This window comes from Vanacampus margaritifer, chromosome 1, assembly GCF_051991255.1.
Source record: "Vanacampus margaritifer isolate UIUO_Vmar chromosome 1, RoL_Vmar_1.0, whole genome shotgun sequence".
Lineage (NCBI taxonomy): Eukaryota > Metazoa > Chordata > Actinopteri > Syngnathiformes > Syngnathidae > Vanacampus > Vanacampus margaritifer.
In genome coordinates, this window is record NC_135432.1 from 46,595,042 (window position 1) to 46,621,169 (window position 26,128).

At 39.5% G+C, this 26,128-nt stretch overlaps 1 protein-coding gene across 3 annotated transcripts in view; it reads right to left on the reverse strand.

The window, feature by feature from the left end:
• Window positions 1-26,128, reverse strand: part of LOC144044373 (disheveled-associated activator of morphogenesis 1-like) — a 143,239-nt gene that overhangs the window by 77,115 nt on the left and 39,996 nt on the right. For all 3 annotated transcript variants that reach the window (XR_013291274.1, XM_077558900.1, XM_077558778.1), the window contains exons 11-18: window positions 25,898-26,015; window positions 25,674-25,812; window positions 25,092-25,150; window positions 23,628-23,815; window positions 23,058-23,303; window positions 22,021-22,128; window positions 21,831-21,928; window positions 19,480-19,564 (exon numbers count right to left, since the gene is read on the reverse strand). Coding sequence is in view for 2 of the 3 variants with exons in the window: in XM_077558900.1 (XP_077415026.1) it covers window positions 19,480-19,564; window positions 21,831-21,928; window positions 22,021-22,128; window positions 23,058-23,303; window positions 23,628-23,815; window positions 25,092-25,150; window positions 25,674-25,812; window positions 25,898-26,015 (1,041 nt within the window). In the remaining variant the exon portion in view is untranslated. The remainder of the gene's footprint in view (window positions 1-19,479; window positions 19,565-21,830; window positions 21,929-22,020; window positions 22,129-23,057; window positions 23,304-23,627; window positions 23,816-25,091; window positions 25,151-25,673; window positions 25,813-25,897; window positions 26,016-26,128) is intronic.

The following is a 26,128-nucleotide window of genomic DNA, read 5'->3' on the forward strand; positions in this document are numbered from 1 at the left end:
AGATACAGATTCAAGAAAGGGCTCGTTAGAACGGCAAGGGTTTGGGGAACACGAGCATGTTCTCCGAAATCCCTCATTGGCGCCGCTTCGCTACACCGTCGACACGCCACTCAACCCCCCCCCCCCCCCCACGTCGACGACAGACGAGACAAAAGCCTTACTGTATATTGTAGCAACGAGAGATGTACACAATTGAGATTTAGAGCCTACTCAAACTTTTCTTAGTTTTTTTTTACTGCACATTAAAACTTTAATGTAACATCTGCTAGCTCTTTGCTAGCGCTAGCAGGTGCAGCTAGCATGTAGGCTACCATCTCTAGCACTTAACTTTTCCAATCTTGTTAAAACAGCAACATAACGTTCAAACACATCAAATACGTTTCAATACATCGCCAGTATTAACGTGATGTAGTTTAGGATGGGGAAAACTTGCAAAATCACACTTATTTAGCATTATTCACCAGACTACAAACAATTGCCTTGCAACTTACCTCAGACGAGATGAAATGGGAGGAGTAGGTTCTCGAGAAACTTCTAATTGGTGTCATTAAAGCGTCTCTCATTGGCCACAGCACAGACAAGCAGAAAACGAACCAATCAGGGAAAAGAGAGAAGACTAGATCCAACTATCATCAAGATTGGTTGCATTCCATTGAGATTGTATGACAGACGCACCCCTGGAACAAAAGCCTCTCACGACTTAACTCTTCAAGATACAGATTCAAGAAATGGCTTGTTAGAACGGCAAGGGTTTGGGGAACACGAGCATGTTGTAATTTTTTTAATCGGATGAAAAATGACCAAATGAGAGCAGGTTGAAAATGTATGATTTATCCGAAATGAAGAGGAAAAAAACACCCAAATTAACATGGAAGAGATTGGCGAGAGAGTCCAATTTCTCTTCGCTTAAAGGGAAAATAAAGGTACTAAATGACACCTTAGCCAAATAAAAGTTAGTTTGTCTGAAAGAAGACACTCGTGACTACAAAATGTGAGAATTTGACGTCTAGTGACAAAAGATTGTGGCAGTGGTGACGAGTTGAAGTGAAATTTTTTCTAATACATTATTTGGTTCCCGGCACTGGATGGCTAATTAGCCAACAGAGTGTGTGAGAAAGCTAATTCAGCTACTGTCTTTGAACCCGAACAGGGGGGGGGGGCTTTCATTCCTTAAAAAAGATTTCGACACTGAGCTAAAGATGGGACAAATTCCTACAAAATGAGCTAAAATTCGTATCGGTCGGATAACGTATGCGCGCGCAGCGTGTCTTGGAAAAAGGTGCTTGAAGTGTGATTTTTTTCCCATTCATTCCCAATGGGGAGTTAATTTGGGAGTTTTTTGGGAATAGCGTCGCCAAGGTAACTGGGAATTCTTAGAAAAATAATAGCGCAGCGAGTCAGATCGAGCCGCATCGTTTGATACCTCATTTGTGCCGGTGCGATGTACGGTACGGGCCGCATTTTAGCGGAAAAATCGTGGAATAATATATAATAATAACAACAAGAAAAATAAACCACTGTCCTAGGTAGAATAACAATATGTGCCTGCTTGCTTCGCAAAGCAGTCCCATAACTAGAAAAATTCCCGCGGAAATTTTGAATGGGACTGCTGACTCTTTGGTAATGAGCTGAACAGTTTAAAATTTAAACCACTGGAATCGCTCAAGAAATGTGGAAGTTAACCATAATCAACATCAACTAAAAGTATCTCACTGTCCCTGAACATGTATTTAAAAAAATGTAAATGAGCTGAACAGTTTAAAATTTAAATGACTGGAATCGGTCAAGAAATGTGGAAGTTAACCATAATCTAAAAATATGTCACTGTCACTTTAAGAGCACATACATTTTTGACTTGGAGCCGTCACGCGCCCCACATTGCATTGAGATCGCATGAGAGAAGCACCCCTTGTACAAAAGCCTCTCACGACTTAACGGTTGAAGATACAGATTCAAGAAATGGCTCGTTAGAACGGCAAGGGTTTGGGGAACACGAGCATGTTCTCATTTTCTTAATCGGATAAAAAATGACCAAATGAGAGCAGGTTGAAAACTTATGATTTATCAGAAATGGAGAGAGGAAGGCGCCTGAAATTAACATGTACAAGACAGGCGAATTAGTCCGACTTCTCTTGCTTAAGGTGAAAATAAAGGTACTAAATGACACCTTAGCCAAATAAAAGTTAGTTTGTCTGAAAGAAGACACTCGTGACTACAAAATGTGAGAATTTGACGTCTAGTGACAAAAGATCGTTGCCATGGTGACGAGTTGAAGTGACGTCACGCACCCACATTGCATTGAGATCGCATGAGAGAAGCACCCCTTGTACAAAAGCCTCTCACGACTTAACGGTTGAAGATACAGATTCAAGAAAGGGCTCGTTAGAACGGCAAGGGTTTGGGGAACACGAGCATGTTCTCCGAAATCCCTCATTGGCGCCGCTTCGCTACACCGTCGACACGCCACTCAACCCCCCCCCCCCCCACGTCGACGACAGACGAGACAAAAGCCTTACTGTATATTGTAGCAACGAGAGATGTACACAATTGAGATTTAGAGCCTACTCAAACTTTTCTTAGTTTTTTTTTACTGCACATTAAAACTTTAATGTAACATCTGCTAGCTCTTTGCTAGCGCTAGCAGGTGCAGCTAGCATGTAGGCTACCATCTCTAGCACTTAACTTTTCCAATCTTGTTAAAACAGCAACATAACGTTCAAACACATCAAATACGTTTCAATACATCGCCAGTATTAACGTGATGTAGTTTAGGATGGGGAAAACTTGCAAAATCACACTTATTTAGCATTATTCACCAGACTACAAACAATTGCCTTGCAACTTACCTCAGACGAGATGAAATGGGAGGAGTAGGTTCTCGAGAAACTTCTAATTGGTGTCATTAAAGCGTCTCTCATTGGCCACAGCACAGACAAGCAGAAAACGAACCAATCAGGGAAAAGAGAGAAGACTAGATCCAACTATCATCAAGATTGGTTGCATTCCATTGAGATTGTATGACAGACGCACCCCTGGAACAAAAGCCTCTCACGACTTAACTCTTCAAGATACAGATTCAAGAAATGGCTTGTTAGAACGGCAAGGGTTTGGGGAACACGAGCATGTTGTAATTTTTTTAATCGGATGAAAAATGACCAAATGAGAGCAGGTTGAAAATGTATGATTTATCCGAAATGAAGAGGAAAAAAACACCCAAATTAACATGGAAGAGATTGGCGAGAGAGTCCAATTTCTCTTCGCTTAAAGGGAAAATAAAGGTACTAAATGACACCTTAGCCAAATAAAAGTTAGTTTGTCTGAAAGAAGACACTCGTGACTACAAAATGTGAGAATTTGACGTCTAGTGACAAAAGATTGTGGCAGTGGTGACGAGTTGAAGTGAAATTTTTTCTAATACATTATTTGGTTCCCGGCACTGGATGGCTAATTAGCCAACAGAGTGTGTGAGAAAGCTAATTCAGCTACTGTCTTTGAACCCGAACAGGGGGGGGGGGCTTTCATTCCTTAAAAAAGATTTCGACACTGAGCTAAAGATGGGACAAATTCCTACAAAATGAGCTAAAATTCGTATCGGTCGGATAACGTATGCGCGCGCAGCGTGTCTTGGAAAAAGGTGCTTGAAGTGTGATTTTTTTCCCATTCATTCCCAATGGGGAGTTAATTTGGGAGTTTTTTGGGAATAGCGTCGCCAAGGTAACTGGGAATTCTTAGAAAAATAATAGCGCAGCGAGTCAGATCGAGCCGCATCGTTTGATACCTCATTTGTGCCGGTGCGATGTACGGTACGGGCCGCATTTTAGCGGAAAAATCGTGGAATAATATATAATAACTAGAAAAATTCCCGCGGAAATTTTGAATGGGACTGCTGACTCTTTGGTAATGAGCTGAACAGTTTAAAATTTAAACCACTGGAATCGCTCAAGAAATGTGGAAGTTAACCATAATCAACATCAACTAAAAGTATCTCACTGTCCCTGAACATGTATTTAAAAAAATGTAAATGAGCTGAACAGTTTAAAATTTAAATGACTGGAATCGGTCAAGAAATGTGGAAGTTAACCATAATCTAAAAATATGTCACTGTCACTTTAAGAGCACATACATTTTTGACTTGGAGCCGTCACGCGCCCCACATTGCATTGAGATCGCATGAGAGAAGCACCCCTTGTACAAAAGCCTCTCACGACTTAACGGTTGAAGATACAGATTCAAGAAATGGCTCGTTAGAACGGCAAGGGTTTGGGGAACACGAGCATGTTCTCATTTTCTTAATCGGATAAAAAATGACCAAATGAGAGCAGGTTGAAAACTTATGATTTATCAGAAATGGAGAGAGGAAGGCGCCTGAAATTAACATGTACAAGACAGGCGAATTAGTCCGACTTCTCTTGCTTAAGGTGAAAATAAAGGTACTAAATGACACCTTAGCCAAATAAAAGTTAGTTTGTCTGAAAGAAGACACTCGTGACTACAAAATGTGAGAATTTGACGTCTAGTGACAAAAGATCGTTGCCATGGTGACGAGTTGAAGTGACGTCACGCACCCACATTGCATTGAGATCGCATGAGAGAAGCACCCCTTGTACAAAAGCCTCTCACGACTTAACGGTTGAAGATACAGATTCAAGAAAGGGCTCGTTAGAACGGCAAGGGTTTGGGGAACACGAGCATGTTCTCCGAAATCCCTCATTGGCGCCGCTTCGCTACACCGTCGACACGCCACTCAACCCCCCCCCCCCCCCACGTCGACGACAGACGAGACAAAAGCCTTACTGTATATTGTAGCAACGAGAGATGTACACAATTGAGATTTAGAGCCTACTCAAACTTTTCTTAGTTTTTTTTTACTGCACATTAAAACTTTAATGTAACATCTGCTAGCTCTTTGCTAGCGCTAGCAGGTGCAGCTAGCATGTAGGCTACCATCTCTAGCACTTAACTTTTCCAATCTTGTTAAAACAGCAACATAACGTTCAAACACATCAAATACGTTTCAATACATCGCCAGTATTAACGTGATGTAGTTTAGGATGGGGAAAACTTGCAAAATCACACTTATTTAGCATTATTCACCAGACTACAAACAATTGCCTTGCAACTTACCTCAGACGAGATGAAATGGGAGGAGTAGGTTCTCGAGAAACTTCTAATTGGTGTCATTAAAGCGTCTCTCATTGGCCACAGCACAGACAAGCAGAAAACGAACCAATCAGGGAAAAGAGAGAAGACTAGATCCAACTATCATCAAGATTGGTTGCATTCCATTGAGATTGTATGACAGACGCACCCCTGGAACAAAAGCCTCTCACGACTTAACTCTTCAAGATACAGATTCAAGAAATGGCTTGTTAGAACGGCAAGGGTTTGGGGAACACGAGCATGTTGTAATTTTTTTAATCGGATGAAAAATGACCAAATGAGAGCAGGTTGAAAATGTATGATTTATCCGAAATGAAGAGGAAAAAAACACCCAAATTAACATGGAAGAGATTGGCGAGAGAGTCCAATTTCTCTTCGCTTAAAGGGAAAATAAAGGTACTAAATGACACCTTAGCCAAATAAAAGTTAGTTTGTCTGAAAGAAGACACTCGTGACTACAAAATGTGAGAATTTGACGTCTAGTGACAAAAGATTGTGGCAGTGGTGACGAGTTGAAGTGAAATTTTTTCTAATACATTATTTGGTTCCCGGCACTGGATGGCTAATTAGCCAACAGAGTGTGTGAGAAAGCTAATTCAGCTACTGTCTTTGAACCCGAACAGGGGGGGGGGGCTTTCATTCCTTAAAAAAGATTTCGACACTGAGCTAAAGATGGGACAAATTCCTACAAAATGAGCTAAAATTCGTATCGGTCGGATAACGTATGCGCGCGCAGCGTGTCTTGGAAAAAGGTGCTTGAAGTGTGATTTTTTTCCCATTCATTCCCAATGGGGAGTTAATTTGGGAGTTTTTTGGGAATAGCGTCGCCAAGGTAACTGGGAATTCTTAGAAAAATAATAGCGCAGCGAGTCAGATCGAGCCGCATCGTTTGATACCTCATTTGTGCCGGTGCGATGTACGGTACGGGCCGCATTTTAGCGGAAAAATCGTGGAATAATATATAATAATAACAACAAGAAAAATAAACCACTGTCCTAGGTAGAATAACAATATGTGCCTGCTTGCTTCGCAAAGCAGTCCCATAACTAGAAAAATTCCCGCGGAAATTTTGAATGGGACTGCTGACTCTTTGGTAATGAGCTGAACAGTTTAAAATTTAAACCACTGGAATCGCTCAAGAAATGTGGAAGTTAACCATAATCAACATCAACTAAAAGTATCTCACTGTCCCTGAACATGTATTTAAAAAAATGTAAATGAGCTGAACAGTTTAAAATTTAAATGACTGGAATCGGTCAAGAAATGTGGAAGTTAACCATAATCTAAAAATATGTCACTGTCACTTTAAGAGCACATACATTTTTGACTTGGAGCCGTCACGCGCCCCACATTGCATTGAGATCGCATGAGAGAAGCACCCCTTGTACAAAAGCCTCTCACGACTTAACGGTTGAAGATACAGATTCAAGAAATGGCTCGTTAGAACGGCAAGGGTTTGGGGAACACGAGCATGTTCTCATTTTCTTAATCGGATAAAAAATGACCAAATGAGAGCAGGTTGAAAACTTATGATTTATCAGAAATGGAGAGAGGAAGGCGCCTGAAATTAACATGTACAAGACAGGCGAATTAGTCCGACTTCTCTTGCTTAAGGTGAAAATAAAGGTACTAAATGACACCTTAGCCAAATAAAAGTTAGTTTGTCTGAAAGAAGACACTCGTGACTACAAAATGTGAGAATTTGACGTCTAGTGACAAAAGATCGTTGCCATGGTGACGAGTTGAAGTGACGTCACGCACCCACATTGCATTGAGATCGCATGAGAGAAGCACCCCTTGTACAAAAGCCTCTCACGACTTAACGGTTGAAGATACAGATTCAAGAAAGGGCTCGTTAGAACGGCAAGGGTTTGGGGAACACGAGCATGTTCTCCGAAATCCCTCATTGGCGCCGCTTCGCTACACCGTCGACACGCCACTCAACCCCCCCCCCCCCCCACGTCGACGACAGACGAGACAAAAGCCTTACTGTATATTGTAGCAACGAGAGATGTACACAATTGAGATTTAGAGCCTACTCAAACTTTTCTTAGTTTTTTTTTACTGCACATTAAAACTTTAATGTAACATCTGCTAGCTCTTTGCTAGCGCTAGCAGGTGCAGCTAGCATGTAGGCTACCATCTCTAGCACTTAACTTTTCCAATCTTGTTAAAACAGCAACATAACGTTCAAACACATCAAATACGTTTCAATACATCGCCAGTATTAACGTGATGTAGTTTAGGATGGGGAAAACTTGCAAAATCACACTTATTTAGCATTATTCACCAGACTACAAACAATTGCCTTGCAACTTACCTCAGACGAGATGAAATGGGAGGAGTAGGTTCTCGAGAAACTTCTAATTGGTGTCATTAAAGCGTCTCTCATTGGCCACAGCACAGACAAGCAGAAAACGAACCAATCAGGGAAAAGAGAGAAGACTAGATCCAACTATCATCAAGATTGGTTGCATTCCATTGAGATTGTATGACAGACGCACCCCTGGAACAAAAGCCTCTCACGACTTAACTCTTCAAGATACAGATTCAAGAAATGGCTTGTTAGAACGGCAAGGGTTTGGGGAACACGAGCATGTTGTAATTTTTTTAATCGGATGAAAAATGACCAAATGAGAGCAGGTTGAAAATGTATGATTTATCCGAAATGAAGAGGAAAAAAACACCCAAATTAACATGGAAGAGATTGGCGAGAGAGTCCAATTTCTCTTCGCTTAAAGGGAAAATAAAGGTACTAAATGACACCTTAGCCAAATAAAAGTTAGTTTGTCTGAAAGAAGACACTCGTGACTACAAAATGTGAGAATTTGACGTCTAGTGACAAAAGATTGTGGCAGTGGTGACGAGTTGAAGTGAAATTTTTTCTAATACATTATTTGGTTCCCGGCACTGGATGGCTAATTAGCCAACAGAGTGTGTGAGAAAGCTAATTCAGCTACTGTCTTTGAACCCGAACAGGGGGGGGGGGCTTTCATTCCTTAAAAAAGATTTCGACACTGAGCTAAAGATGGGACAAATTCCTACAAAATGAGCTAAAATTCGTATCGGTCGGATAACGTATGCGCGCGCAGCGTGTCTTGGAAAAAGGTGCTTGAAGTGTGATTTTTTTCCCATTCATTCCCAATGGGGAGTTAATTTGGGAGTTTTTTGGGAATAGCGTCGCCAAGGTAACTGGGAATTCTTAGAAAAATAATAGCGCAGCGAGTCAGATCGAGCCGCATCGTTTGATACCTCATTTGTGCCGGTGCGATGTACGGTACGGGCCGCATTTTAGCGGAAAAATCGTGGAATAATATATAATAACTAGAAAAATTCCCGCGGAAATTTTGAATGGGACTGCTGACTCTTTGGTAATGAGCTGAACAGTTTAAAATTTAAACCACTGGAATCGCTCAAGAAATGTGGAAGTTAACCATAATCAACATCAACTAAAAGTATCTCACTGTCCCTGAAAAAGTATTTTAAAAAATGTAAATGAGCTGAACATTTTAAAATTTAAATGACTGGAATCGGTCAAGAAATGTGGAAGTTAACCATAATCTAAAAATATGTCACTGTCACTTTAAGAGCACATACATTTTTGACTTGGAGACGTCACGCGCCCCACATTCCATTGAGATCGCATGAGAGAAGCACCCCTTGTACAAAAGCCTCTCACGACTTAACGGTTGAAGATACAGATTCAAGAAATGGCTCGTTAGAACGGCAAGGGTTTGGGGAACACGAGCATGTTCTCATTTTCTTAATCGGATAAAAAATGACCAAATGAGAGCAGGTTGAAAACTTATGATTTATCAGAAATGGAGAGAGGAAGGCGCCTGAAATTAACATGTACAAGACAGGCGAATTAGTCCGACTTCTCTTGCTTAAGGTGAAAATAAAGGTACTAAATGACACCTTAGTCAAATAAAAGTTAGTTTGTCTGAAAGAAGACACTCGTGACTACAAAATGTGAGAATTTGACGTCTAGTGACAAAAGATCGTTGCCATGGTGACGAGTTGAAGTGACGTCACGCACCCACATTGCATTGAGATAGAATGAGAGAAGCACCCCTTCAACAAAAGCCTCTCGCGACTTAACGGTTGAAGATACAGATTCAAGAAAGGGCTCGTTAGAACGGCAAGGGTTTGGGGAACACGAGCATGTTCTCATTTTTTTAATCGGATGAAAAATGACCAAATGAGAGCAGGTTGAAAACTTATGATTTATTCGAAATGAAGAGGAAGAAGTCGCCCAAATTAACATGGGAGAGATAGGCGAGAGAGTCCAACTTCTACTCGCTTAAAGGGAAAATAAAGGTACTAAATGACACCTTAACCAAATAAAAGTTAGTTTGTCTGAAAGAAGACACTCGTGACTACAAAATGTGAGAATTTGACGTCTAGTGACAAAAGATTGTGGCAGTGGTGACGAGTTGAAGTGAAATTTTTTCTAATACATTATTTGGTTCCCGGCACTGGATGGCTAATTAGCCAACAGAGTGTGTGAGAAAGCTAATTCAGCCACTGTCTTTGAACCCGAACAGGGGGGGGGGGCTTTCATTCCTTAAAAAAGATTTCGACACTGAGCTAAAGATGGGACAAATTCCTACAAAATGAGCTAAAATTCGTATCGGTCGGATAACGTATGCGCGCGCAGCGTGTCTTGGAAAAAGGTGCTTGAAGTGTGATTTTTTCCCATTCATTCCCAATGGGGAGTTAATTTGGGAGTTTTTTGGGAATAGCGTCGCCAAGGTAACTGGGAATTCTTAGAAAAATAATAGCGCAGCGAGTCAGATCGAGCCGCATCGTTTGATACCTCATTTGTGCCGGTGCGATGTACGGTACGGGCCGCATTTTAGCGGAAAAATCGTGGAATAATATATAATAATAACAACAAGAAAAATAAACCACTGTCCTAGGTAGAATAACAATATGTGCCTGCTTGCTTCGCAAAGCAGTCCCATAACTAGAAAAATTCCCGCGGAAATTTTGAATGGGACTGCTGACTCTTGTAAATGAGCTGAACAGTTTAAAATTTAAACCACTGGAATCGCTCAAGAAATGTGGAAGTTAACCATAATCAACATCAACTAAAAATATCTCACTGTCCCTTTAAGAAAAATGCACTTTCACGCACACATATTTGACTTTGTAAATGAGCTGAACAGTTTAAAATTTAAACGACTGGAATCGCTCAAGAAATGTGGAAGTTAACCATAATCAACATCTACTAAAAGTATCTCACTGTCCCTGAAAATGTATTTAAAAAAATGTAAATGAGCTGAAGAGTTTAAAATTTAAACGACAAAAATCGGTCAAGAAATGTGGAAGTTAACCATAATCAACAGAAACTAAAAATATCTCACTGTCACTTTAAGAGCGCACACACATTTTTGACTTGGAGCCGTCACGTGCCCCACTTTCCATTGAGATTGTATGAGAGACGCACCCCTTGAACAAAAGCCTCTCACGACTTAACGGTTCGAGATACAGATTCAAGAAATGGCTCGTTAGAACGGCAAGGGTTTGGGGAACACGAGTATGTTCTCATTTTTTAATCGGATGAAAAATGACCAAATGAGAGCAGGTTGAAAACTTATGATTTATCAGAAATGCAGGGGTAAAGGCGCCTGAATTTAACATGGAAGAGATATGCGAGTTGGTCCGACTTGTCTGAGCTTAAAGTGAAAATAAAGGTACTAAATGACACCTTAGTCAAATAAAAGTTAGTTTGTCTGAAAGAAGACACTCGTGACTACAAAATGTGAGAATTTGACGTCTAGTGAGAAAAGATTGTGGCCATGGTGACGAGTTGAAGTGAAATTTTTGGAAGTACATTTATTTTGTTCCCGCCACTCTAAAGTTAATTGCTCCACTCTGGCACTTGCAATACACAACAATGGGAGAAGGCTATTTGTCTGCTGTTTGCTCACTGTCTTTGAACCCGCACAGGGGGGAGAGCTTTCATTCCTTAAAAAAGATTTCGACACTGAGCTAAAGATGGGAAAAATTCCTACAAAATGAGCTAAAATTCGTATCGGTCAGAAAACGTATGCGCGCGCAGCGTGTCTTGGAAAAAGGTGCTTGATGTGTGATTTTTTTCTTCCCTTTTCCCATTCATTCCCAATGGGGAGTTAATTTGGGAGTTTTTTGGGAATAGCGTCGCCATGGTAACTGGGAATTCTTAGAAAAATAGTAGCGCAGCGAGTCCGATTGAGCCGCATCGTTTGATACCTCATTTGTGCCGGTGCGATCTACGGTACGGGCCGCATTTTTGCGGAAAAATCGCTGGAATAATAAAAAATAACTAGAAAAATTCCCGCGGAAATTTTGAATGGGACTGCTGACTCTTTGGTAATGAGCTGAACAGTTTAAAATTTAAACCACTGGAATCGCTCAAGAAATGTGGAAGTTAACCATAATCAACATCAACTAAAAGTATCTTACTGTCCATAAAAAAATGTAAATGAGCTGAACAGTTTAAAATTTAAACCACTGGAATCGCTCAAGAAATGTGGAAGTTAACTATAATCAACATCAACTAAAAGTATCTTACTGTCTCTTTAAGAAACATGCACATTCACGCATGCACATTTGACTTGGAGCCGTCACGCGCCCCACATTCCATTGAGATCGCATGAGAGAAGCACCCCTTCAACAAAAGCCTCTCACGACTTAACGGTTGAAGATACAGATTCAAGAAATGGCTCGTTAGAACGGCAAGGGTTTGGGGAACACGAGCATGTTCTCATTTTCTTAATCGGATAAAAAATGACCAAATGAGAGCAGGTTGAAAACTTATGATTTATCAGAAATGGAGAGAGGAAGGCGCCTGAAATTAACATGTACAAGACAGGCGAATTAGTCCGACTTCTCTTGCTTAAGGTGAAAATAAAGGTACTAAATGACACCTTAGCCAAATAAAAGTTAGTTTGTCTGAAAGAAGACACTCGTGACTACAAAATGTGAGAATTTGACGTCTAGTGACAAAAGATTGTTGCCATGGTGACGAGTTGAAGTGACGTCACGCACCCACATTGCATTGAGATTGAATGAGAGACGCACACCTCAAAGAAGAGCCTCTCACGACTTAACGGTTGAAGATACAGATTCAAGAAATGGCTCGTTAGAACGGCAAGGGTTTGGGGAACACGAGCATGTTCTCATTTTTTTAATCGGATGAAAAATGACCAAATGAGAGCAGGTTGAAAACTTATGATTTATCAGAAATGAAGAGCGAAAGGCGCCTGAATTTAACATGGAAGAGATAGGCGAGTTCATCCGACTTGTCCTCGCATAAAGTGAAAATAAAGGTACTAAATGACACCTTAGCCAAATAAAAGTTAGTTTGTCTGAAAGAAGACACTCGTGACTACAAAATGTGAGAATTTGATGTCTAGTGAGCAAAGATTGTGGCCATGGTGATGAGTTGAAGTGAAACTTTTGGAAGTACATTTATTTGTTCCCGCCACTCTAAAGTTAATTGCTCCACTCTGGCACTTGCAATACACAACAATGGGAGAAGGCTATTTGTCTGCTGTTTGCTCACTGTCTTTGAACCCACACAGAGGGGAGAGCTTACATTCCTTAAAAAAGATTTTGACACTGAGCTAAAGATGGGAAAAATTCCTACAAAATGAGCTAAAATTCGTATCGGTCGGATAACGTATGCGTGCGCAGCGTGTCTTGGAAAAAGGTGCTTGATGTGTGTTTTGTCTTCTCTTTTCCCATTCATTCCCAATGGGGAGTTATTTGAGACTTTTTTGGGACTAGCATCGCCATGGTAACTGGGAATTCTTAGAAAAATAGTAGCGCAGCGAGTCCGATCGAGCCGCATCGTTTGATACCTCATTTGTCCCGGTGCCATGTACGGTACGGGCCGCATTTTAGCGGAAAAATCGCTTGAAGATTAAATAATAACTAGAAAAATTCCCGCGGAAATTTTGAATGGGACTGCTGACTCTTTGGTAATGAGCTGAACAGTTTAAAATTTAAACCACTGGAATCGCTCAAGAAATGTGGAAGTTAACCATAATCAACATCAACTAAAAGTATCTCACTGTCCCTGAACATGTATTTAAAAAAATGTAAATGAGCTGAACAGTTTAAAATTTAAATGACTGGAATCGGTCAAGAAATGTGGAAGTTAACCATAATCTAAAAATATGTCACTGTCACTTTAAGAGCACATACATTTTTGACTTGGAGCCGTCACGCGCCCCACATTGCATTGAGATCGCATGAGAGAAGCACCCCTTGTACAAAAGCCTCTCACGACTTAACGGTTGAAGATACAGATTCAAGAAATGGCTCGTTAGAACGGCAAGGGTTTGGGGAACACGAGCATGTTCTCATTTTCTTAATCGGATAAAAAATGACCAAATGAGAGCAGGTTGAAAACTTATGATTTATCAGAAATGGAGAGAGGAAGGCGCCTGAAATTAACATGTACAAGACAGGCGAATTAGTCCGACTTCTCTTGCTTAAGGTGAAAATAAAGGTACTAAATGACACCTTAGCCAAATAAAAGTTAGTTTGTCTGAAAGAAGACACTCGTGACTACAAAATGTGAGAATTTGACGTCTAGTGACAAAAGATCGTTGCCATGGTGACGAGTTGAAGTGACGTCACGCACCCACATTGCATTGAGATCGCATGAGAGAAGCACCCCTTGTACAAAAGCCTCTCACGACTTAACGGTTGAAGATACAGATTCAAGAAAGGGCTCGTTAGAACGGCAAGGGTTTGGGGAACACGAGCATGTTCTCCGAAATCCCTCATTGGCGCCGCTTCGCTACACCGTCGACACGCCACTCAACCCCCCCCCCCCCCCACGTCGACGACAGACGAGACAAAAGCCTTACTGTATATTGTAGCAACGAGAGATGTACACAATTGAGATTTAGAGCCTACTCAAACTTTTCTTAGTTTTTTTTTACTGCACATTAAAACTTTAATGTAACATCTGCTAGCTCTTTGCTAGCGCTAGCAGGTGCAGCTAGCATGTAGGCTACCATCTCTAGCACTTAACTTTTCCAATCTTGTTAAAACAGCAACATAACGTTCAAACACATCAAATACGTTTCAATACATCGCCAGTATTAACGTGATGTAGTTTAGGATGGGGAAAACTTGCAAAATCACACTTATTTAGCATTATTCACCAGACTACAAACAATTGCCTTGCAACTTACCTCAGACGAGATGAAATGGGAGGAGTAGGTTCTCGAGAAACTTCTAATTGGTGTCATTAAAGCGTCTCTCATTGGCCACAGCACAGACAAGCAGAAAACGAACCAATCAGGGAAAAGAGAGAAGACTAGATCCAACTATCATCAAGATTGGTTGCATTCCATTGAGATTGTATGACAGACGCACCCCTGGAACAAAAGCCTCTCACGACTTAACTCTTCAAGATACAGATTCAAGAAATGGCTTGTTAGAACGGCAAGGGTTTGGGGAACACGAGCATGTTGTAATTTTTTTAATCGGATGAAAAATGACCAAATGAGAGCAGGTTGAAAATGTATGATTTATCCGAAATGAAGAGGAAAAAAACACCCAAATTAACATGGAAGAGATTGGCGAGAGAGTCCAATTTCTCTTCGCTTAAAGGGAAAATAAAGGTACTAAATGACACCTTAGCCAAATAAAAGTTAGTTTGTCTGAAAGAAGACACTCGTGACTACAAAATGTGAGAATTTGACGTCTAGTGACAAAAGATTGTGGCAGTGGTGACGAGTTGAAGTGAAATTTTTTCTAATACATTATTTGGTTCCCGGCACTGGATGGCTAATTAGCCAACAGAGTGTGTGAGAAAGCTAATTCAGCTACTGTCTTTGAACCCGAACAGGGGGGGGGGGCTTTCATTCCTTAAAAAAGATTTCGACACTGAGCTAAAGATGGGACAAATTCCTACAAAATGAGCTAAAATTCGTATCGGTCGGATAACGTATGCGCGCGCAGCGTGTCTTGGAAAAAGGTGCTTGAAGTGTGATTTTTTTCCCATTCATTCCCAATGGGGAGTTAATTTGGGAGTTTTTTGGGAATAGCGTCGCCAAGGTAACTGGGAATTCTTAGAAAAATAATAGCGCAGCGAGTCAGATCGAGCCGCATCGTTTGATACCTCATTTGTGCCGGTGCGATGTACGGTACGGGCCGCATTTTAGCGGAAAAATCGTGGAATAATATATAATAACTAGAAAAATTCCCGCGGAAATTTTGAATGGGACTGCTGACTCTTTGGTAATGAGCTGAACAGTTTAAAATTTAAACCACTGGAATCGCTCAAGAAATGTGGAAGTTAACCATAATCAACATCAACTAAAAGTATCTCACTGTCCCTGAAAAAGTATTTTAAAAAATGTAAATGAGCTGAACATTTTAAAATTTAAATGACTGGAATCGGTCAAGAAATGTGGAAGTTAACCATAATCTAAAAATATGTCACTGTCACTTTAAGAGCACATACATTTTTGACTTGGAGACGTCACGCGCCCCACATTCCATTGAGATCGCATGAGAGAAGCACCCCTTGTACAAAAGCCTCTCACGACTTAACGGTTGAAGATACAGATTCAAGAAATGGCTCGTTAGAACGGCAAGGGTTTGGGGAACACGAGCATGTTCTCATTTTCTTAATCGGATAAAAAATGACCAAATGAGAGCAGGTTGAAAACTTATGATTTATCAGAAATGGAGAGAGGAAGGCGCCTGAAATTAACATGTACAAGACAGGCGAATTAGTCCGACTTCTCTTGCTTAAGGTGAAAATAAAGGTACTAAATGACACCTTAGTCAAATAAAAGTTAGTTTGTCTGAAAGAAGACACTCGTGACTACAAAATGTGAGAATTTGACGTCTAGTGACAAAAGATCGTTGCCATGGTGACGAGTTGAAGTGACGTCACGCACCCACATTGCATTGAGATAGAATGAGAGAAGCACCCCTTCAACAAAAGCCTCTCGCGACTTAACGGTTGAAGATACAGATTCAAGAAAGGGCTCGTTAGAACGGCAAGGGTTTGGGGAACACGAGCATGTTCTCATTTTTTTAATCGGATGAAAAATGACCAAATGAGAGCAGGTTGAAAACTTATGATTTATTCGAAATGAAGAGGAAGAAGTCGCCCAAATTAACATGGGAGAGATAGGCGAGAGAGTCCAACTTCTACTCGCTTAAAGGGAAAATAAAGGTACTAAATGACACCTTAACCAAATAAAAGTTAGTTTGTCTGAAAGAAGACACTCGTGACTACAAAATGTGAGAATTTGACGTCTAGTGACAAAAGATTGTGGCAGTGGTGACGAGTTGAAGTGAAATTTTTTCTAATACATTATTTGGTTCCCGGCACTGGATGGCTAATTAGCCAACAGAGTGTGTGAGAAAGCTAATTCAGCCACTGTCTTTGAACCCGAACAGGGGGGGGGGGCTTTCATTCCTTAAAAAAGATTTCGACACTGAGCTAAAGATGGGACAAATTCCTACAAAATGAGCTAAAATTCGTATCGGTCGGATAACGTATGCGCGCGCAGCGTGTCTTGGAAAAAGGTGCTTGAAGTGTGATTTTTTCCCATTCATTCCCAATGGGGAGTTAATTTGGGAGTTTTTTGGGAATAGCGTCGCCAAGGTAACTGGGAATTCTTAGAAAAATAATAGCGCAGCGAGTCAGATCGAGCCGCATCGTTTGATACCTCATTTGTGCCGGTGCGATGTACGGTACGGGCCGCATTTTAGCGGAAAAATCGTGGAATAATATATAATAATAACAACAAGAAAAATAAACCACTGTCCTAGGTAGAATAACAATATGTGCCTGCTTGCTTCGCAAAGCAGTCCCATAATAACAACAAGAAAAATAAACCACTGTCCTAGGTAGAATAACAATATGTGCCTGCTTGCTTCGCAAAGCAGTCCCATAACAAGAAAAATAAACCACTGTCCTAGGTAGAATAACAATATGTGCCTGCTTGCTTCGCAAAGCAGTCCCATAATAACAACAAGAAAAATAAACCACTGTCCTAGGTAGAATAACAATATGTGCCTGCTTGCTTCGCAAAGCAGTCCCATAATAACAACAAGAAAAATAAACCACTGTCCTAGGTAGAATAACAATATGTGCCTGCTTGCTTCGCAAAGCAGTCCCATAATAATATTAACAACAAAAATAAACCACTGTCCTAGGTAGAATAACAATATGTGCCTGCTTGCTTCGCAAAGCAGTCCCATAATAATAACGACAAGAAAAATAAACCACTGTCCTAGGTAGAATAACAATATGTGCCTGCTTGCTTCGCAAAGCAGTCCCATAACAACAAAAATAAACCACTGTCCTAGGTAGAATAACAATATGTGCCTGCTTGCTTCGCAAAGCAGTCCCATAATTAAAAAGAGTTTTTGGTCAATTCATGTAGGTGCAAAAGTAAATGAACCCTGAGCTGCATTGCTTAAAGCAAGCAGTCAAGTAGGATCAGGTAGGACAAATTGGTAGTTAAACTAACCACTGAAATGGACCAATGAAATAAGAGGTTTAGCAAAAAAAAATTGTGCATCACTGACTGAAGCAGAGACAAAACCACATTACTTTAGTCTTATCCAGGTCAACCCATATAGGTCAGTCATGCTGAGAGCAAGAGAAATCTCAGGGGACCTCAGGAAGTGGGTAGTGACAGCACATCTGTCTGGGGAAAGCTATAAAGTAATCTAAAATTGAGCTTCATCATTCCACTGTAAAGCAGATCATCTGCGACTAGAGAACACTGAAAATGAGTACAATCCTGCCTAGAAGTGGACGATCTTCTAAAATATCAACGAGGACCACAAGAAAAATGATAATTCAGGTAAAAAGCCAACTCAAACATCACATCAAGGGATTTGCCGACCTCTTTTGCTGCATCTGGGACACATGTGCATGCTTCAACAATCAGAAGAAAAGTCAATCGACAAGGCTTTCATGAAAGACTTGCTAGGTAGAAGCCTCTGCTCACAAAAAAGATCAAAGCTGCCCATCTCAATTTTGCCAGAGAGTACCTGGACAAACCTGAAGCTTTTTGGAAGTCCCTTCTGTGGACAGATGAGTCCAAAATTAAACTGTTTGGTCACAACTAAAAGAGTCATGTTTGGTGAAAAGTCAACAATGCATACCAGCAAAAGAACCTTCACCCTAGAGCAAAGCATGGGGTGAGAACGTTAAATTCTAGGCTGGCTTTTCATCCTCAGGACCTGGACAACTCCACATAATCTAGGGAATCATGAATTCATAGGAATATTTTGAAATTCTGGAACATAACCTGAAGCCGTTCTTTGTGAAGGTACAGCCTGGTAGACGATGGATCATGCAACATGACAATAATCCAAAACATTCCAGCAATAAAACCAAGGAATGGCTGAAGAACAACAAAATTTATGTTCTGGATGTGCCCAGTCAAAATCCTGATTTAAATACTTTCAAAATACTGAGGCAGGAGCTGAAGCGGGCAGTTTATGCTAGACGACCATCCAACCTCTCTCAACTGGCTGCATTTTGCAAGGAAGAGTGGCAAAAATTCCCCCAAAGTAGATGTGAAAGACTTATAAACCACTAAAGAAAGTGTTTGGATGAAGTTCTCATTGCAAAAGGAGGCGCAATGTCCGATTAAGTGAGAGGTTCACATACTTTTGCACCCATGAAATCTGAGTTTTTCTTAAATCAGTAAATTTTGTTCAAGAATAAATGGCAATATTATCATTATTTTTGTTCAAGTCCATTATTTTCAATGTCAGCATTGTAGATTTGGGTATGAATAAACATTTAATAAGGTTATTTTATTATTTTCTACAAAAAATCTGACCATGCCTGCAGGTTTCACAAACTTTTGAGCAGCAGGGTGTAACCCCGCCTACTGCCCGAAGCCAGCTGGGATAGGCTCCAGCGTCCCCCGCGATCCTTGTGAGGACAAGCGGTTAAGAAAATGGATACACACACACACACACACACACACACACACACACACACACACACACACACGCACACACACGCACACACACACACACACACACACACACACACACACACACAAAATGAGAGCTGTCTAGCAAGTAGGTGATCCTTGATTTCAATGGCAATGAGTCATGACAGAAGAACATTTAAACCAATGTAGCATCCAAATGACTTCTTAATGAGTCTGAGTCTGGTCTATAATAGATCTAAATAGAAAAGTGGAATGTTCTTAAGCAACATTTGTTTGTTTTCCTTTTCCAAATGCTACAAATATGCATATAGCACTAGGTTATTATATAGGTTGCCTCTTACACATCCAGCAGTCAGAGATACATTACCTGATCAAGCATGTCTTTTGGCAAATCTTCCTGTTCATCCATGGATAGGATTGCTGAGCGAATTTCACCATTTGTCAATTTCAACCTGTGACAAAAAACAAAACTATTACAACAAACTGTTAAGTGATTGCTCTTTGTTGGACAGCAATTATGACCAAATGACGTTTAGGATTTTTCCCAACAGGATTATGGACAAATAATTTACAGTATCTCCCAGTTAGTGCAATTGTCACATTTTGTCAAATATTTTATTATGTCTGATCTTTCCATTGGACAACTCTGCAGAAATAACACTTTACTGCAGTGCAATGTAATGTGTACAGTTAGCACAACAGTGTTGTGTCCTTAAAATAACTCAACACACAGCCATTAATGTCTAAACCAGCAATAGGGAACCCTGGTCCTCGAGAGCCACTGTCCTGCCTGTCTTCCATGTCTTCCTCCGCCAACACAGCTGATTTTATGAACAGGATTGTTATCAGGCTTCTACAGAGCTTGCTGATGAGCTGATTAGATGAGTCAGCTGTCTTGGAGGAGGGAGCAGGGCATGGGCAAACTAGGTGGCCCAGGGTGCCATCTAGTGGAGGGGGTACCAAATTGCAGGGCAAAAAAAAAAGATAACAAATATTTCCCCCCCCCTCAGGTTCATAAAATATGTAAATGACTCTGCTATTATTTTAGTTTTTGCATTTTTTTTTATTGCATAATTGCGTTGTTTTATTGTGCTATTATAATTTAGTTGATACTTTTATTTTGAAGGATACAGGAAAAGGTCTCATAAACCTGTAAGGAACTGACGTAAGTAACCGACGTACTGCCATGCCATTAGTAGCGCCGTCTTCCAAGTGCAAATAAGACGTTTGCTCGCCACAGGAAATCAGAGAAAACTGATGTTAACAATTAATTCAGTGAACGATTCTTTAGCACCTGGCTGAGAAGGGAACGAGGTTTGTATTGGAACAATGTTTCATTGTTTAACAAATGTTGCAATATTTGATGTTCATTCTGTAATTTACTGCATAGTAAAACGTTACCGTTTTTGCCCACTGGAGTGTGCTAACGCTCCTTGGTAGAATCTCTATTTCTGTATGGTTTATTTTTGTTTTAAGGTATTTATAAAGGCAACAGGCAAGGTTAAAATGTTTATTTACAATATAAATTGTACTCAAGAGATTGTCAAGGCTATAAAAGATAATAATTTAAGGCAATCCATTTATAGTATATAGTAGGATGACCAAATGTGTCCTCTTTTGGGAAGACAGACCATTTTCTTACGTCCTGTTGGGGTGTCCGTTTTTTTTTTTATAAATTCATGAAAATGTCCGGTTGGGATTGCGTGGCTAATAGGAGGTGAAGTACACTGTGTAACTGCGACTGGTACCACAATTTCAAGGCCGGGCAATGGTCCTCTTTTTTTGGAAGTGGGAATTTGTTCACCCTAGTATATGGCTCAAATACGGTAAAAGGATACACAAACATACCGTTTGAGTTATTAATGGCAATTTTTGCTTATTTGTATTGTAGCTCTTACAGTGTGTTCACACAAAGGAAGGTTGATGAACTGTGATTTGTGTCTGGTTTGGATTATGCTGGTAGTCACAGGTAAAAACAATCCAATACGTCATTGGTGATTGAAGCATTTGCATTGAGTTGCATTGTGGAAATATCAGAACTGCCCGGATGTTTGGAATTGTCAATTGCCTGTGAAAAATACCCTTTTGCCTTCTTGTAATGACAACAGTCAGTCGTATTCAGTCTCATGCCATTGGTCTGTTTGGTTACAATTGGTCTATTTATTTAGTAATTGTATCATAATGCCGAGAAAGGAGAGGCTGAAAAGGGGAAAAGAAAAGGAGCCACAGCAAGTAGTCAAGGGCTCTCTCTGCTCTCCTAGATTAAATCAAAGACGCATGAAGATGAAAGGTCAGACTCAGAGTCAAGGGCAGAGAGAGTCATGTTAACTAAAGTTTAGCACCTTTTAAAGATCCCATTTTAATATTGATTTGCTCCTTAAGGTTAATTTATTAAAATATATATATTTTTAAGTAGTTTGTTTTAAATCAGCAGGCATGAAGCTATTATTATGTGCAATTTGTAGGTTGTACAGTGAAGTTGATGTGCATTAGTTTTGGTGGGGCCCAGCTACATATGGCAGACACACTCCCAACCAGAAAAGTACTCAAAGTGGAGTATATGCATAGATGCCTATGCCTAAATAACTTTTTTTTTTCATGTGTACTAGCAGTTTCAAGATTACACTCACCAAATGTTCAGCGCTATATAATCTTCTCAATTAAATTTACAACCAACATCAAGTTTAGTTGGCTTATTGATTCCTTACACACACTGACCGTGAGAGCAGAATGTTGCAGTTCTGCGCTCTGCGACCATCGATCACAGAAAGCTCTTTGACTCTCCTTACAATGGCATTATCATCATCAGTTTCTTTCTGTTAAACAGGGGAATTGTTAAATGTTACCATCTTTTTGCATGTAAGTACAAGTACAAAGTGATATGCAAAATACTTAAGATTCAAATTACTTGTGGCCTTTGGTAAGCTGAGAACATCTGCTGGAATTTGTCCAGATCCAAAACTTTGAATGCCTTGAGATCGTCAATTTCGGTCCAGATGGTGCCTTTTATTTTGTTCTGTGGAGGGAAAAACAATAGTTATATTTTTATTGTTCATCCAATCATTTGGTGTTCTGTAATTATACGCAGCAACAGTGAATGGGCGTCATTGAATTCATTATGTACAGGGGAGACTGGGGCTTGACGTCAAACTTTTTACACTCGTATTTGTTTCTTGGAATCAATACATCACACAATGTTTACCAGATGACATAGCAAAGTCTCGAGTATATATTTTGTATTCAAGTAATTTTCATATTGTGTCAGTGCAGCTATAAGCAATCAAATCGAGTGTGAACATGTGACATGTTTCCCCTCCATTGGATAAGTTGTCTCTTAATATGGGGTAAGTCACACTCTACTTGCAACTAATAAAACCAAGACACAATTATTGCTGTTGAAACATCTGTTTGTTCAATCGTCATTTAACAAACAGATGTAAACCTAAAGCTGCTCTGTGGAGGAATTTGCCCCAAAATATCTTTACATTAGCCTTTTTATTTGACCATTTATGACTCAAACATCTTCTTATTAGTCAATTAACACCTTAGCTGTTCACAATGGGTACTCCTGCGAGCCTGGAGTCAGTAGTTTTCAGACTGGATTTGGGTTCGAATTTCCCACCCTCTGTCTGCAAATATGACGTCTTGTGCACACTGTGTACGTGAGAAGGGAGTGTGCACAGCCACAAATGTCTGTTTTACCTTTCTTAGACTGAAAATTATAGATTAAATTGAATTATTAAAAAAGAAAGCATTGGTTCATTCATTGTAGACCCCCCAAATACTATTAATGATGACATTGAAATAAGCTATTCTATTTGATTTATTTAGAGTAACATAATCTCTCAGATGGATGGCTGGATGGAAGGATGGATAGATAGATAGAGATGGGTGGAAAGAAAGAAAGAAAAATAATTGTGGTATGTCTGGCAGCAATACTTGTACCTCAGGTAGTTTGCTCCAGTTGAATGACTTCATTGGGTTTGTTGGCTGGGGAATATTTTTCTGCCTTACACTTGCGAGAGGGGCTCCTGGAGGAGGCGGTGGAGGTGGTGGGGCAAAAGGAGAAATGCCGAAAGGTGGTGGCCCCCCCGGTGGGGGGGGAGGTGGAGGAAGAGCAGGAGATGGAATAGGAACAAGAGGAACCAAACTTCCTGGTGTTAGAGGAGGTCCACCTGGAACACTGGATGTCTAATTAGAGCAGGAATTTTGGATGTTTAAAAAAGCAATGATTGTTATATATATATATTGGTATATATGTTATATTATAATTATTATTATTTTGGTGATTGTGGCTCTGTTTATACTTAATTTAGACATCTGAACAATTAAATATACTGCACATACTGGATATTTTTGTATCTCACATGCATTTTAAAATGCAAAACCACATTTTTAATAATCTTATGGTAACTTTAAATGTAATCTGTATGCAGTATTACTTCTGAGTGTGAAATGCAGAGCCATTGGTTTCAACTCCTGGATAAATATTTGATTGTTGTGTTGTGAACATACAGAGCTGAGTTGCTGCAGCCGAGCAGACAATTCCAGGAGTTGTTGTTCCGCTTGTTTGTGGTCGTTGCACTCTCGCTCCAGTTTGTCTTTTAACTTGTTTAGCATTCCCATCATGTCTTCTTTCTCCTTATTTTTGGCCTCACACTCCCTTTCTTTCTTTTCAAAACGTTGTTTTAGTTCCTGATGATCTAGAAAAAGAAAGGTTGTCCTTCAATATTTCAATAGATTAAACCTGTTGCTGATAAAATAGTGTGATAAGCGATGCATAAGCGGCGAGAGTAACTGTACCTTGACATACTTGTCCTTTATATACATGCTTTACATTCTACTTTCAGTGCATAGCACAAGAAGTGGGACTCACATAGTAAATGCAACTTAAAAAGAGATGAACGTATAGAAAGTGTATTATACATTAAATATTCCAGTAACTAACTAAATACAGTATAGTATTTTCTTTAGGGGAAGTGTGACTTTACAGTCTTTGTTACACTGTATAAAAAACAGTATTTTTAAAATATCATTTAATTTACAAAATAAACTTTCTTTTTCTTTTCTTTTTTTTTACAAAAAACTCCATTAGAAATACATACATTGATTGTTTAAATAAATAAATAAAATTTCACAAATATTTGTCTGTTACTTAATGGAATACAATGTAAAATTCAACTTTAAAACCCTGAAAAAAAATAAGAAAAAAACCCATTTATATTTACTGAGAAATTAACTGTAAACATTTTTACCTTTATTTCTTTGTAAATTGACTTTTTTTTTCAAGTGAAAATAACTACAATTTCTGTAATGTTCTAGATGGTAGCATTCATATTAACATTTATTTTGTATCTAATTGAGAACCCTTGTGAGGACAAGCAGTTAAGAAAATGGATAGATGGATGGATCTAATTGAGATATAAGTAAAGGTGAAAGTTTGAGAGGGTGAATAACATGCAAAGCAAAACAATTGGACTTACGGATGCTGCCTCTGCTGAGGCATCAGCACTACCAAGTATACATTTCATGAGATCTAAAATTATAATCAACAGTAGCAGCGTGGAGCAGTGGTAATAGGACTTGAAAGTATATTTGTATTCAAGTTAATTTTGCAAACAATTATTGGCTTACTTTTCGGTTATCAATATCGTCACTTTCTAAATGATTGGTTTATCGGTATCTGTTGAAAATAGCATTATCGTGCATCCCTAGATTTTTTTTTATTATTATTTTTTTTTACAGTGTACAATACAATCATGAGACCAGCAAGTACCAATAGCTGGCACTCATGATACATAATACTGTACATTATAACCAAAAAGTAAGAGATTTACATAATATTAAAAAGCCAAAATCACAACTGCACTTGTCAAATACCGTCATGATTATTTGATGCTGATGTATTGACAATAACAGATCATTCTTTTCGTTCAGCCCAATAACGGGTTCATATAAAATGAGCGTTTGGTTTCTCACCTTTTCTCATTGAATCTGCTTGATCTTTCCAATGGTTGACTTCATTTTCCTTCACTAGCCTTTTGGGGAAAACATAAGCAGATAAGGTTTAAGGCATTGTTGAACACGATTTTTATGTAATGTACACAAAGATTATACAGTTATCTCCAGAATAGATCACAAACTAACTTGGTTAATGAATCACCTGACTGTATTCATGAATATTTGAATGTTCTGTTTCCAGAGTGGAATGGTGGGTTGTTTTTGAACATCCTAACCTAGATGAAGAAGGACTCCCTCAAAATTATTCAAATTCACGTCAAATCAGAAGCTAGACATCTGATAGCGGACTACTTAGTATGTTTCAACAGGTCAATGATTCCAAACACAACATTACATAACATAACTGGTTTTGGAATGAATAACGCAGGCTAAACTTTTGTAATGGCCTACACAAAGCCCCGACCTCAACCCTGTTGAGCATCTGTGATTTGTGCTTTTAAAAAAATTGGACTGTGCTTGCATTTATTTTTACATTTGATTCAACTCAGTAGGGTAGAAGAAGAGTCCAACCAGAATTATAACATCAAAACAACAACTTACATTCGAACAATGTTTTTGACGTTGAAGTCTTCCAGGGGAGCAACATCTGGGTTTTCTCCTTTTTCTGTCTGCAGAACCAGCTGCTGAACTATCCGATCCAACAACACCCAATATTGAATCATGGTATTATTTTGCTTAACTGTGAACAGACAGCAGTAAGTGAGGAACTACTGTTATTAGCATGAAAATGCAGAAACTGAATCTATGATGACAGAGAGCCTTACATGGCATCATGAGACAATGCTGCAGAGCAGACAGCAGATGAGGGTAGGCTTCTGTGTGGGATAGATGCTTCCTGATCAACTCAAACATCTGGCTTGCACTTTTAGTTTCAATATGAACCTGAAATCAGTGACAGAATAATATTTAGCATTAGATGCATCATCATTGGTTGCATATTATTTGCCAAGGACTAGCTATGTTGTGCAATTGAATAATATTTTCTTCTTCTCGTT